This window comes from Ursus arctos, unplaced genomic scaffold (assembly GCF_023065955.2).
Source record: "Ursus arctos isolate Adak ecotype North America unplaced genomic scaffold, UrsArc2.0 scaffold_14, whole genome shotgun sequence".
NCBI classification, from domain to species: domain Eukaryota; kingdom Metazoa; phylum Chordata; class Mammalia; order Carnivora; family Ursidae; genus Ursus; species Ursus arctos.
In genome coordinates, this window is record NW_026622808.1 from 29,076,740 (window position 1) to 29,091,761 (window position 15,022).

General features: G+C 47.3%; 1 protein-coding gene across 1 annotated transcript in view; it reads right to left on the reverse strand.

The window, feature by feature from the left end:
* PBX4 (PBX homeobox 4) overlaps positions 1 to 12,474 on the reverse strand; it is a 35,745-nt gene extending 23,271 nt beyond the window's left edge. The window contains exons 1-2 of the mRNA XM_026500620.4: positions 12,323 to 12,474; positions 259 to 332 (exon numbers count right to left, since the gene is read on the reverse strand). Of these exons, the coding sequence (XP_026356405.1) occupies positions 259 to 332; positions 12,323 to 12,474 (226 nt within the window). The remainder of the gene's footprint in view (positions 1 to 258; positions 333 to 12,322) is intronic.
* Positions 12,475 to 15,022: the final 2,548 nt, after the last annotated feature.

Sequence of the window (15,022 nt, forward strand, 5' to 3'; positions counted from 1 at the left end):
GGTCCTGCCTAAGAACAATACTGCTGCTTGTTAATCACTGGCAACACTATTTCTCCAGTTAAAGACTGCAGAATGAAAGGATGTGATATACCAGAAACCACGGCACTGACAGCAGAAAGGAAGCATCTGACCATCCACTTCCAGAGAGCGATGTGACAGGCAAGACGGCCCACGACACACGTCAGGCTGAGCCAGGACCAGAGGGGCGTGGTTGTCACGGTCCTGAACCCACAAAAAAATGTCTTCTCAACGGCCTACCTGTCTTTTCCTTGATCTCACAGAGTACGCTGAAGAGAGCTGGCTTCATCCGATGGCAATTCAGAGCATGCTTTCTGAAAAAGAAGCACAAGAAGAGCGAGTTGAGAAAGAGAAGTCATCCTGTCCTCGAGAGTAAAGACCCTTCATATGGACTCTGCCAGTTCTGTTGAAAGTCACTCTTATGAAGTTATAGTACAAAAGCATTTCAGGGGCACCTGGGTGGCTCAGTCGGTTAAATGTCTGCCTTCGGCTCAGGTCACGATCCCAGGGTCCAGGGATCGAGCCCCACATTGGGCTCCCTACTCAGCAGGGAGCCTGCTTCTCCCTCTCCCTTTGCCTGTAGCTCCCCCTGCTTGTGCTCTCTCTCTCTGTCAAATAAATAAATGAAATCTTAAAACACACACACACACACAAAAGGATTTCATACAAATTCCATTTTGCAAAATTCAAATGGAGCAATATACAAATACTCAAACCATTCCCCTTTACATGCAGAATTTTAAACAATGCAAATTTAAATAATGCAAATAACTCATCAAGAGCTACGAACTTTCAAGGTCCAGTGATTTAAAAGCCGTGTTCACACTATTGCCCTACAGTATCCCTTTGATGCATAGAAGAAACCCCAGCCATCCTACCCCAGTGTCATGAGACGTTAATTTAGTAGGGGTTCACTGAACAGCCAATATGTGCCATATACCATTCTAGGGTCACAGACACAGACAGATGAGGTTCCCACCCATGTGGCGGTTAAGACAGAGGGAGTGAGAGACACCAAACACACACAAACAAGACCACCATGAGCTGTGGCAGGTGCTTTGTGGCAACAAACGAGAGTGATGGCTAGAAGGTTTATTGGAGTTTGCACGTCTCTGACGTGACATCAAAGCCGAGATCAGAATGACGAGGAGTCAGGCAGGAAAAGAGAGGCTGTAGAGAGTAATAATTTAGGTAGAGGAAACAGGCAGTGCAAAGGCCGAGTGAGAATACACTTGGCTTTTTAAGAGCGCAGGATGCTATAGAGTAAGGGGTGAGGGAGAGAGCCATGAGGTGAATTTAGACAAGGGGGGGCCACATGGAAGAGCCTTGTCAGTCAGAGGAACGACTCTGACTTTTGCCTGTGATGGGAACTGTGATAGGCAGATGAATGGCTCCCCAAGATGCCCACGTGCTGATCCTCAGAATAAGTTACAACGGAAAAAGATTTCTGTGGCTCTGATTAAGGGTAAGGACCTTGAGATGGCAAGATTAGCCTGGATTACCCAGATGCGCCTAATCTAATCACCAAGTCCTTAAAAGTGGACAACTTCTTCCAGCTGTGGTCAGAGAGAAACGGTAACATAGAGTCAGAGACACTCTGCTGTTGGATCCAAAGATGGAGGAAGAAAGCCAAGGAATGCAGGTGGCTTCAAAAAGCTGGAAAAGGCAAGGAAATGAACTCTTCCCCTATGAAGGCAGTCCTTAGAACACCTTGATTTTAGCCCAGGGAGACCCATGCTCAACTTGTAACCTACAGAAACGGAAGACGATAAATAAATTTGTGTTGTTTTAAGATTTTATTTATTTATTGGACAGAGAGAGACACAGCGAGAGAGGGAACACCAGCAGGGGGGGTGGGAGGGGGAGAAACAGGCTTCCCGCTGAGCAGGGAGCCCATGTGGGGCTCCATCCCAGGACCGTGGGATCATGACCCGAGCCAAAGGCAGACGCCTATCGACTGAGCCACCCAGGCGTCCCTCCACTACCTATTTCTACAACACTCTCCCTACCCCCAGAAGAAACCCTGTTCCCTTCAGCAGTCATTCCCCCTTCTCCCCCCTCCACCCACCGAGCAACCACTAATCTTTCTGTCTCTATGGTTTGTCTCTCCTGGACATTTCATACAAATGGAATCACACAGTGTGGGGCCTTTTGTGACTGGCACCTATCCCACAGCATGTTTTCATGGTTCTGCCAAGTTATATATCAGCACTTCATCCCTTTTTAGGGCCAAATAATATTCCATTGTATGGATATAATTCATTTATCCATTTATCAATTGATGGACATTTGGGTTATTTCCACTTTGGGCTATTGTGAATGATGCTACTATGAACATCCACATGGAGGTGTTTGTGTGGGCACGTGTCTAGGGAGAGTTGCGGAGTTATATGGTAACACTATGTTTAACTTTCCGAGGAAATGCCAAACTTTTATAAAGTGGCTGCACCATTTTCCATTCCCATCAGCAACTTATGAGGGTCCCAATTTCTCCACATCCTCACCAACACTAGCGTTTGTCTTTTTTATTATAGCCTCGCCAGTGGGTGTGAGGTAGTAGCTCACTGTTGCTTTGACTTGCATTCCTCTGAAGACCAATGACACTGAACATCTTTTCATGTGTTTATCAGCCACTTTTCTTTGGGGAAGTGTCTATTTAAATCCTTTTCTCATTCTTTAATGGGGTTGTCTTTTTATTGTTGAGTTGTAAGAGTTCTTTATATATTCTGGATACTAGACTCTTATCAAATACATGATTTGCAAATCTTTTCTCCTATTTGTCTTTTTACTTTCTTGATAGTGTCCTTTGAAGCACAGAAGTTTTTCATTTTAATGAAATCCAATTTACCTATTCTTTCTTTTGTTGCTTGTGCTCTAGGCATCATATCTAAGAAGCCGTTGCTTAATTCAACGTTACAAAGATTTATGCCTGTGTTTTCTTCTAAGAGTGTTACAGGGTTAGCTCTTACACTTAGGTATTTGATCCATTTGAGTTAATTTTTGTATATGGTGTTAGGTAAGGGTTCAAATTCATTTTTTAAAAGATTCTATTTTATTTATTTGACAGAGAGAGGCACAGCAAGAGAGGGAACACAAGCAGGTGGAGTGGGAAAGAGAGAAGCAGGCTTTCTGCTGAGCAGGGAGCCCGAAGCAGGGCTTGATCCCAGTATTCCAGGATTATGACCCAAGCAGAAGGCAGAAGCTTAACTACTGAGCCACCCAGGTGCCCCTCAAATTCATTCTTTTGCATGTACAGATCCAGTTTTTCCAGACCATTTATTGAAGAGACTATTCCTTCCCCACTGAATGGTCCTGGCACCCTTGTAGGAAATCAATTGGCTATATATGTATGGGTTTATTTCTGCATCTTCAACTCTATTCCATTGATCTATTTGCCTATCTTTAAGTGAATTGCATTTTTAAAAGATCACTGTGGCTGCTCTGAGACCAGAAGGGAAGGCAAGGGGTGGAACCAGGAACACAGTCTGGAGGCTACTACAGCTGGAATAGCCCAGAAATGCTGCTGGCTTAGTTTAGAGTTATGGTAGTAGACATAAAAAGTAGATAGATCTTGGGGCACCTGGCTGGCTCAGTCAGTGGAGCATGTGACTTGATCTCGATGTCCTAAATTTTAGCCCCATCTTGGGCATGAAGCCTAGTTAAAAAAAAAAAAAAAAGTAAATAGATCTTTGACTTCAGCAATGGAATCAACAGGATCTTCTGATAAAGTGGTATGGGATTTTGGGGAAAGAGGAAATTCAAGGATAACTACTAGTTTTAGGCCTGAGCAGCTAGATGAAAGGAGATACCATTAACTACTACAGGGGAGACTGGAAGGCAGCCAGTTTGGATCTGGAAAGCAGAGCTGTGCTTTTATCAGGTTACACTTGAGATTCCCATGAGCTATCCAAGAGGAGGGTATCACGTAGGTAACCAGGCACATGGACATGGACTCAAGGCTGGAGATAAGTAATATAAAGATGGGGAGTCCTGGGCATAGAGATGGCACCTTAAGCCACAAGACTTGAGGAAATCACCATAAGAGTGTAGAGAGGGGTCCATGTCCCAGGCCAGGCTCATGGATTTATAGAAGTCAAGAAGAGCCTACAGAGGAGACTGGGACTGAGCTGCCAGTGAGGAGGAACCAGTTTCAAGGAGAGAAAAGCAATCTGTGAAAAATGCCTCTTAGAGGCAAAGCAAGAGAAGAACCCAGGAGAGACCTTGGTCTTACCAACATGAGGGTCACTGGTGACTCAGCAGAGGAAGGAGAAGGTTGGGAGAGAATGAGTGGAGGAGGGGAGGTGGAAGCAGCAACCACAAACTCTTTCATATTTGATCACAAAGGAGAGTAAACAAATACAGGAAGTGCTAATAGAAAAGGTGTGTATTAAGCATGTTTTTTATTTTCTGTTTTTTATTTATTTACCATGCTGCCCTCATGTTCACAAGAATTATTACTTTATCTCTGCTAGTCAGCCAAAGCATTATGGACCTTCTTTCCTGCCTCACAGTCATGTTATGTCTTCCTTCTTTCCTGTCTTCCTTCCTTCCTTCCTCCTTTCTTCCCCTCTTCCTCCCTTTCTTTTCTTTAAGTATGCTCCATGCCCAGCAGCACAGAGCCTAATGCGGGGCTTGAACTCAACCCTGAGGTCAAGACCTGAGCTAAGATCAAGAGTCGGATACTTAACCAACTAAGCCACCCAGGCAAGTGCAAGACTCTGATGGGTGGCCTGTCCCACCCTGGATTCCTTACTCCCTCCCCTGTTCCCTTTAAAGCATTTATTATGGCTGGCCTGGGCATGAGGAAGGCCTCAACTTACTGGTTTCAGAAACTCCAGTCCCACACCATACTTGGCACACTAGCTGAGCAAAGACTCGTTGAACTGAACTGAAGAAAAGGTAGAAGCTAGATATGTCAAACAGGCAGAGAATGGAAACAAAAAGTTTGGAGGCAGAGCTCTGATGTCTCCAGACGTAAACTGGGGCAAATAGAGAAGTCAAAAATTGGGGTGAGAACTGCTGGATTCCACCATCTAAGAAGGTAGCAGAAGCCAAGGAAACAGAGAGCTCTGCTGGGAGCCCATCTTCTTGGTCTCTCTTCTAGGGCTGAGGACACAGTGGGTACCCATCTACTCTAAGAATGAGGAAAAGTGTTAAGGGGTTAGGTAGTACTGCATGAGAAGAGAGGAATAAGATCAAAAAAGATAATGGCCAAATGACACTAGATGTGGGCAGGAGGATGTTATGCATAAAAGGGAAAAACTACTTTAGAGTGAAAGAAGAACAAGAGCCCTTAAACCACTGGGAGGCTCAACCTGAAAGGTGATAAATGAGAGTGTCAAGACATTTCTGAAGAATAGATGGTAGACAGGAGCTAATGACTATTGAGATTTCTTCTGATCCAGGGTCAATACCTGAGGTTTGAATAGGTTTGAATACTTTGAGAAGTACTTATACAAGGAACAGAACAAACTCTATGCTCACTCCTTGTTTGTCAAGGAATTCAAGGCCATGCTCCCTTGGACAGCAGCTAAGAGGCACAGTCACCCCATCTGAGTCCCCTTTTGAAGGCTGTGCCCCCACTCGTGCCTGATGGAGCCATGCTGCATGCCTTCATGCTCTGTGCCTTCCCTGCATGCACGCTTGCCCCAGCCGCGAATACGGTGCCTTCTTTTCCTGCCTGGGTAAAGCTTTGCATCCAGATATATGGTCATCTCTTTGGCGCATGCTCGTGTCCCCCTGCCTGACTTCAGCTAGATTCTACGGTCTTATCATCTACACTTGTCATGCTGCCAGGTGGCCTCCCTCGCTCTGACTAATTCCTTATCTGGCTGATTCCTTGTCATGTTTTCTCTGGTCCCCACTCCCAGCACCATACTCTCATGTGCCATTCCTGAAACCGTGAGCTTTCAGGAATCATTGTTGTATCCCCAGGCCTGGCACAAAATGAAGTTTTACTGAGTAAATGAGATTAAATCCATGAGAATGAAATTTAAAAAACATCTTATTTAGCTTTAGCCCAACTGTCCAATCTTCCGCAGCACCTGTGATCACCTTCCAGCTCCTGTGAGCAGGAAGTGACGTCATATTCTAGTGAACCAGTGGGAGCTCTGGGAAATTCAGGGAGGGTGGCAGGTCAGCACGTGTTCCAGAGAACACAGCCAAATCTCTCTCCAGCCACCTCCGAGTTGTCTGACTTCAGGCAAGTTCTTACTCAGGTCCAGTTCTTTATCTAGAAACTCTGTGAAGAACCACCCACTTTCTCTGGTTACTGGGAAGTTTAAATGAAGGAAATCATTGTTTTCATCATCATCAACCACTGTGTTCTGACAGAGGCACTCAGTAACTGTCACGAAAATGAATGAGGGGTACTTGCTTATTTGTAAAACTTTTCTAAAACACTCCGCATGTTGCTTTACTTAATGAAACCACTTCAAAAGGGATTTTGCTGAGACCCTAGATTTTGGATAGCTTTAAGAAAATTTAAAACCAACAAAATTCAACTCCTAGGAAAAGTACTCCAAGGATAGCAAGACTTTCCTTTGGCACTAGACCAAGCCAAGCCAAGCCAACACTAAGAGCAAAGCTAAAACTTACAAGCAGGTTAAGAACAGAGTGCTGGCACTAAGCTGACTGGGATCTAACGAACCTCCTTAAGGATGTTGAAAAGAAAATTTTCAACTCGGAAATTCTACTTCCCAGGTTTGCACTAGTAGACCCTATCTTGCTAACACTATCTAGCTTTGGGAAATTCCAAACCATAAATTCCTTCTCTGACTCCCCCCATGCTTTGAATAGGCATGCTGGAAGCCAAATGCTCACTGACAGAACAGGAATACTAAATATGGGGACACAGACCTTTAGAAAAGGGGCCCACCATTCAGTTGACAGTTTATGCCTTGCCACTTGGTTAAGTTCTAATGTCAAAATTAAATCATCTCCTTTTAATAATCAGAATTTAGTCTATACTACAGGCAACGTCAATCTGTAGAAATACTGGAGAAATTAAGAAAGTCATGCAAATTTCTACTAGTAGAAAATACCTAACATGTCACGTATGTAAAAATCAAATTAAAAAATAAATTCAGAGAAATCTTTCCTTCCTAAGAAAAGCTATGGAGGTCCTTAATTGTAGTACCTGTTATGTTGCCTAAAAGTCAACTTCTGAATATAATCTTTTTAGCTTCTTTTCTTTTTAAGATTTTTAAAATTTATTTAACAGAGAGAAAGAGAGAGAGTGCGCACAAGCAGGGGGGTGGCAGGCAGAGGGAGGAGAAGCAGGCTCCCCACTAAGCAGGGGACCCTGGGATCATGATCTGAGCCGAAGGCAGACACTTAACTCACTGAGCCACCCAGGCACCCAGAATTTTTCTAGTTTCAAGTACACCACCTCATACACCACATTACTTGCTCCTAAACAGATATGATAGTGGCCATTCTCCATCATCCCTTTATTCACTATATATAAAGGGTTTTTTGTCCTAAAACCTATCCCCATTCCCCAGCAGTCATTTTCTATTGCACTCAAGTTCTACAAACACAAAGTTGGGCTGTGGTTTCATAGACGCTATAAAGGAAATACAGAAACAACCCTGGAACTTCCACAACCTGATTTCCTTAGATTGAAAACGTAAACAGACCCTGAAACAACAGGGCCTGATGGCCCCAAGGCAAGATTTTCATTAAGAGAAAAAAAATCAACTATTTTCTGAATTTTATTTGTTCATTTCTAATTTTCTTTCTATACTAAGTAGGCAAAACAATGCTAATATGTGACCCTCGTGATTAATTTAAAATCCATAATACCCACAAACATAACTTAGGCTCCAAAATAACTTTCATTTGCCAGATTAATCACCTACTAGGTAAACTAATTCATGAAAATTGAAATAAATGGGATGCTATTATCTCCACTCTTGAGAGCCTGACCTCTCCACGTGCGGTTTGGGATCAGCGGCATTGGCACCCTTGGGAGCCTGTTAGAAATATGGACTCTTGGGCGCCTGGGTGGCTCAGTCGCTAAGCGTCTGCCTTTGGCTCAGGGCGTGATCCTGGCGTTATGGGATCGAGCCCCACATCAGGCTCCTCCACTGGGAGCCTGCTTCTTCCTCTCCCACTCCCCCTGCCTGTGTTCCCTCTCTCGCTGGCTGTCTGTCAAATAAATAAATAAAATCTTAAAAAAAAAAAAAAAAAAAAGAGGGGCGCCTGGGTGGCACAGCGGTTAAGCGTCTGCCTTCGGCTCAGGGCGTGATCCTGGCGTTATGGGATCGAGCCCCACATCAGGCTCCTCCGCTGGGAGCCTGCTTCTTCCTCTCCCACTCCCCCTGCTGTGTTCCCTCTCTCGCTGGCTGTCTCTATCTCTGTCAAATAAATAAATAAAATCTTTAAAAAAAAAAAAAAAGAAAGAAATATGGACTTTTGGATCCCATTGGGACCTGCTATAGCAGGACTTGCATTGCAATAAGATTCCCACAGCAATTTGCTGCATGTCCCGCCGGAGAACTGCTCTAAAGCACCACTGTCCAGTATTTTCTGCAATTACGGAAATGTTCACCATCTGTGCTAATATGGTAGCCACTAGTCACACGTGGCTACTGAGCATCTGAAATGCACCTAGTGCAACTGAGTAACTGAGTATTTAATTTTAATTTTAATTCATTGTAATTTTAATTTAATTCACTGTAATTTAAAAAGACATGTAGTAAGTATGTAGTAAGACATGTAGTAAGTGGCTCTTCAGCTGCTCTCCCAGAACATCAGGTATGGAGCATGGATCTCCAGATGATACTGTGACCATTCTACTTCCTTTCTCAATCAGGTTTCCAAAATTTACCCCTCAGCTCTGAAGTTTTCATACTGATTTCTTGGAAATCTTACTACGGGACAAAAAAATGAGTCCACCAGCCTTTGATGAGAGGCATTTTCCAGGCTGTGGGGCCCCTGAGGCCTGAGGATCCTCAAGGGTACAGTACGTGAGCACGCTGTTGGGGGGGAGAATGGGGGAGGGCTCCAAGTTTGCAACAGATTTTTATGACCCAAACATTGGTTAAGAGCCCTGGGAGGAGAGAAGAACTTTGGAGCCTGACAGTCTTGACAGAGGGCCCTCAACCCTCGTCTAATAACCCTCATAAATCCCTCATAAAGGTAGTCAAATAAGCAAAGGAAATAAACTATGTAGAAACTGTAAAATGTTGTAAAATTTATTATTATTTAAAAAAAAAAAGGAAGAGCTCAGGGCATAGCTGAAGGTCAGAAGATCATTCAAGAAGACTGGCTATCCCTCACATAGGAAGTCTCCAGCTGACTTGGGCTGAATCTACACTAAGGCAGTGTATTCCAAAGTCCCTTACAGTCCACTATCTGTGTGGCCCAAAGGAAAAACAATATACAGTTCACTATTCCAGGACTATTCAGCTATAATGACAAAACGAATAATGCACAAGCAGTTGGAGCTGCCTTCCAAATAATGCAGAAAGGTGTAAGAATTCAGGTTTAAGGAGAGTAGGTGTGCTTTCCCTCTTTAAACATACCTACAGTGACAAAACAGTTTGAAAGGGCCTCGCATGTGAGATGAAAAATTCCTTCTTGCTAGACAGTTGAGCTAAACCGACTCCAGGGGCTATGAAGGGTTCAGCAGGTGCACCAAGAGAGAGGGCAGGGCAAAAGCCTCACCCAGTTGGGTGATCAGGACAGACACAATCTGCTTCCCCTCCCAGGTTGATAACCCACCAGGCTGCAGAGTTTACTACGAGGAAAAGACCCACCCATGCATTTTGCTCCAGAGCAGAGTTAAGTGATCTCCCTGAGGACTGAAGACTGTTGTCCGGACTTGTGTGACTTTTAGGGCCTTGAGTTCAGACTATTGTCTGGACTGTGACTTTTAGGGCCATATCCAAAGAAGTGGGGCAGATCTGAAGCTTCTAAGTCTTAAAATAAAAGCCCCAGGAGCCTTTCTACCTCAGAAAGAAACCAGGGAACAGCTACCTAACAACCATGTTGTCATGCATGTATAATACCCCACTTTTCAATTTCTTAGCCTTAAAAGAAAAAAAAAAGCTGTCTTCAAGAATAGCAAGAAAGACGTGACTGACTGCACACCATTCTAAAGCCTATCTAGGGGAGGTCTGGACTGTTATAAGAAAAAGGGCAACCTTGGGACTGTACTGGGGTGATGGATGCCTGAGGAAGGCCACACCTGAGCAGATCTCACTCCTTAAGCAGCTCCTTACCTAGAACAGAAGGAACTCAGGGAGCTCCACAAACACCCAAAGCACTGCCTCTGTGGTTCCTGGGTGTGAAGAGACCATTTTCCCCTCCCCAGCTCCCCCTAAACCTTCCAGAATCTTTAGTGCCACAAACTTTGCTATATGCTAGGTGCCAGACATTGTGCACAGCCCTGGGACTACAAAGGGGAAAGCAGAACAAAGCCCCTGCTCTCAGACTAATCTAGCAGACAGGGCATCACATAAGGGCACCCTCTCCTGGCCCATCTCTTTTTTTCCACCGCTGCCAGGAATCACCTCTACTCAGCACACACCTGTTATGATAACTATTTATAAATTAGTCTCCCACACACCCCCACTTCTCAATGAGCTCTGAGAGGGCAGAGAACATCTTAGCCATCTTGGTTTCTCTAGCACCTAGCACAGTGCTCCAACAAGTAGAATGAACATAGGAAGGGAGGAGGGGAATAACACTCTTAACTTTCCAGAGAGAGGCTGTGAAACTGCAGAGAGTGGACAATCCACAAGAAGCAAAGGAAAGTTGGAGAACAAATGCATGCCGAATCCACCTTTTCTTTGCCTCCTCCTTCCTGTGGCTGCTGCTCACTTAGCTTTGGCATAACCCCGCCTCACTAAAGGGCTCTAGTGACTGCACAATCCACACCACTAGACCCTGGTCCCATCCCCAGGGAACATCCTTCACCCCCAAACAGGCCCCATTCAACAAGGCCTCATCCTCCAAAAGGACGTTGGTCTTTTCCTATTTTCTAGTAATTTGAGCAGGCCCCAAACACAATGGGTTGCCTTGTGAAGCAGATTCCATCATTCTTGGCTGGCTGACACGTGGTGGGTGGAGGTGGGTAGGACAGGTCATCTTTTTTTTTTTTTTTTTTTTTTTAGATTTTTATTTTTTAAAAATTTATTTATTTGACAGAGAGAGAGAGCACAAGCAGGGGGAACAGCAGGCAGAGAAAGAGGAAGAAGCAGGTTTCCCGCTGAGCAAAGAGCCTGATGCGGGCTCCATCCCAGGATGCTGGGGTCATGACCTGAGCCGAAGGCAGACTTAACCGACTGAGCCAACCAGGCACCCCAGGACAGGTCGTCTTAAAACTGCTGTGATTTTTCCCACTGCAACTGAAATAAAATCTAAACTTCCTGAGGCTTGTGGGCCCCGTGCGGTCTGCTTCCAACTTCTCCCCAAACTGAACTCGGGACTTTAAGTCTCTGGCTCTGCTTTCTTTCAGCTCTTTCCCACCTCCGGGCCTCTGAAAGTGCTGTGTCCTCTATATCTGACTTCCCAGAGCATGCCATTCCTTTTCTTAGAGCTTGTCTCACAATGTATACTTAGTTTTTGCTACTTACTTTCTCTCCAACTATGAGCTTGAGAGCAGGGACTATGTCAGCACCCAGCTGGGTGTCCCCCACACAGTAAGTGTCTAATAAATATTTGCTGAATTAACAAAGAGGCAGCCCTCCATCCCTCCACCCAGCTCCCCTACCAACCTTTTCTCCTGATGGTTCCCACACCAAGTCACCCCCCATCTCATCATTCCTGAGTCCCACTGCCCACAACTCACTCTCCATTATCTGCCCTCAAAACTTCCCACCTCAGAAGTCCCACCAATGCATCCATATAGCTGTCCATCCTTCACAAATCCCATCTCTCAGCCCTTACACCCCCCTGCTCTCCTCTTACCCCTTACATTCCATAAGTCCCTAAATTGCCTTTCACCATATACCTCCCCATCCACAAACTCCCCTTAAATCCATTCCTCTCGCCCCAGGATGAGCCCCTAAAGCCCATCACCTCCTGCTTAGCCTCATAAGCCTTTCAATCCGTCGCATTTTAACCTCATAAATCCCCTCGATCTCAGAACCCCCCCTTCAGTCCTCCCCGAGCCCCCACATCTCCCCTCCCCGCTCCCCGCCCAGAGATGCACCCCACTCTCTCACCCTCTCTCACCCTCCTCACCCCTCAGGCCCCCAGCCAACTTGGCCCTGGCTCCTGAGCCTGCCCCCTTCTGCCCGCTTCTCTGCCGCGACTTTGGATGGCCCCCGCCCCCGTCGAGCCCGCGCAGCACCTGGCCTGCGCCTCCTCCAGGCTCTGGTCGGTGATGGCCATGATCTGCTGCAGGACCTCGCCTGTGTCGGGGGCCGGAGGGGGCCCGGGCGGCGGGCGGCGCGGGGCCGGGGGAGGCGGCGCGGGGCGCTGCGGGCGCGGCGGGGAGTCCATGGACGGCGGAGCCCGGCAAGCGCTGAGGGGTAGCCGCCGGGCCTGGAGCGCTCACAAGGGCGCCGCAGCCAACCACCTCCACCCGCGCGCTGCGCGCGCGCATCCCCAAGCCCCACCCCTCGTCACCGCCTCCAGCCAACCGCCGCCAGGCAGGCGGCCGCGCACCGCACATGGGCACGCCCCACAGTCTCCGACAGCCAACTGCCGCCGCCGGGCCGCCGCGCACCACCCACAGACACGCCCCTAACAGCTCCTTTCAACGGCCCGGGACTTGGTTGGGTTGCCGAGGCAACAGCTCTTCGCACCTACACCCCCCTCTTTCCACACCCGCCCCCCCATATAACTCCGCCTCCCTCACCTGCTCAGAACAAGGATTACTGCTTAGAGACCTTAATCCTTCTTAGGGCCCCTCACGTCTCCTCAGAGCCCCCGCACCTCCTCAGAGAGGTCCCGCATTTCCTCAGAGACCCTCGAGCCTCCTCAGAGAACCCGCCCATCTCCTCTGCGCCCTGTACTCCCCACCAGAGCTCCCACTCCTCCTGAGCCACCGTTCCTCCTTAGAGCCTTCACTCCTCACAGGTCCCCACTCTTCCTCAGTGGCCCCATATCTCAGATCCTGCCACCTCCTCAGGAACCCACACATCTCTTCCGAATCCCCACTTCTCAGAGTACCCGACTTTTCCTTCAAGCCACCCATTCCCTCTCAGAAATCCCTGATTCGCAGATCCCCACCAAAACTCACCATTCATCTCCAGAAGCCCCCAGTCCCAGACCCCTCCTCAGTGCCCTCATGGTCCACTCAGTCTCAGCCCCATCAGATGGGTCACTAGGGCTCCCAGGCTCCTGGCTCTTTCCCTTGGAGCTTTCCACGAGGGGCGCAGGTGTGTGTGGTGACGGTGACTGCACAAATCAATTCTTTCAAGGTCCGGCTTATAAATGACCTTGGGTTTATTCATTCTCTCCATCAACTGTAATCTGGACCTAGAACACCCGAGCACAGAGTTACTGAACTACTGAAGGATGCTTCCTGAGGGTCTCCTCTGAGGTGTACCCCAAGTAAGAGTGAATCTCCACAGGTCTTTGTTTCTAGCCATTAAAACTCATGGTGTCAGAGAAGGATCGTCATGTGAGAGAAAAGGAACGGACTGGCCATGAATCACTTCTCCAAAGTCATTGGGACCTGCTGGAGCCTGTTTGCTCTGAGGGAAGATTCCAGATGCAGGCTCATAAAGGGTCCTCAGCCTCTCTGGGAACCCTTCAGGGCAGGGCCCATCTTCTTCCCATTGCTGCTGGAGAGGAAACTCAAAAACCACCTGGCGTGATTGGATTGGAGGACTCCAAAAAAGATGGAAGGGAATGGAAATGAATGATGTGGGCCAGTGTTAGGCACCACTTAGAAACTCCCTGATTAAGGAAATCCAACACTGGGCTCCAGTAAGAGGAAGTACTAGAACTTGTGGGGCCCACGGAGAGCTGTTGCCCTGTGCAAAAGTTCAGCCCTGCACAGGAAGCCTAAAAGTTGTGGGTACTTTGGTGTTCTTCAGAGAACAGTGGTGGGGGCCCAGGGCTGAAAGCTTTAGGGACCAAATCTTGAAGGGAGAAGAGACCTACAGAAGAGGGAAAAACCAATTGGACAAGATGCCAAAGGAGACCAGAGGAGTGTGGGTTAGGACCTGGGGGACGCTGATGTAAGAGCAAGTGAGACACAGAGCTGCCTTTGGGAGGCCTTCGGGGTCCCCACCCCATAGGAATTGGCTTTGCCACTTGAAGTCATATGTCTGTCCAATAGGCCTGGAGCTCCACAGAGGCAAGGACTGCATCTTTCATGGCCCTATGCCCAGGCGCATGGCAGAAAGGGCTTGCTTGGGTCACCATCTCTGGAGATTCTGGCCTCAGGCCCTAGAAATTCTGCTGCCCATCTTGGACCCTGAAGTACCCGACAACCCAGTTAATTCTTGCCTCTACACAGCTCTGTCTTTGGGCAAGGGGAGTTTTCCCCAAGGGAAACCTAGCCCCATCTAACGTAGGATTTAGATGTTTTTGGTTCTTCCATGCGTGTGCTTTAGTGGTTTAAGAATTTGGTCTCTAATGGGAGGCGAGTCCACATTCTCGCTGTTATTTAGTATGTGAACCTTAAGTAGAGCTATACCCCTGTCTCCTCCCTAGTCAAGTGGAAGCAGAGAATCCAGATTCTGGTCTACACTGTACCTAGCACGGTGCCTCTACGAGTATCTGAGAGGGGACTCATCATGGCATGTCTGAAGACTTGGGGGGCTGGGAGGTGAGGTGAGGAAAACCAGACTGAGGTCGTGACCAACTCTGGACGTTGTGGGAATCCAAAACTCTTTCCCCAGGGGCCTCTCTAGTCCCTTGATTCATCTCTGTGACCTTGAAAGCTGTGTAACTACAGGCCAGATTGCAACCTCCCTGAGCCACTGACCTCATGTGAAAATAAGTGCGTCTGCACCACAAGAAGCAAGTAATGATAAAATAATGCACCTACAATGCTTATCAGTGTGCCAGGGACATCAGAGGAGCTTGAGAAATG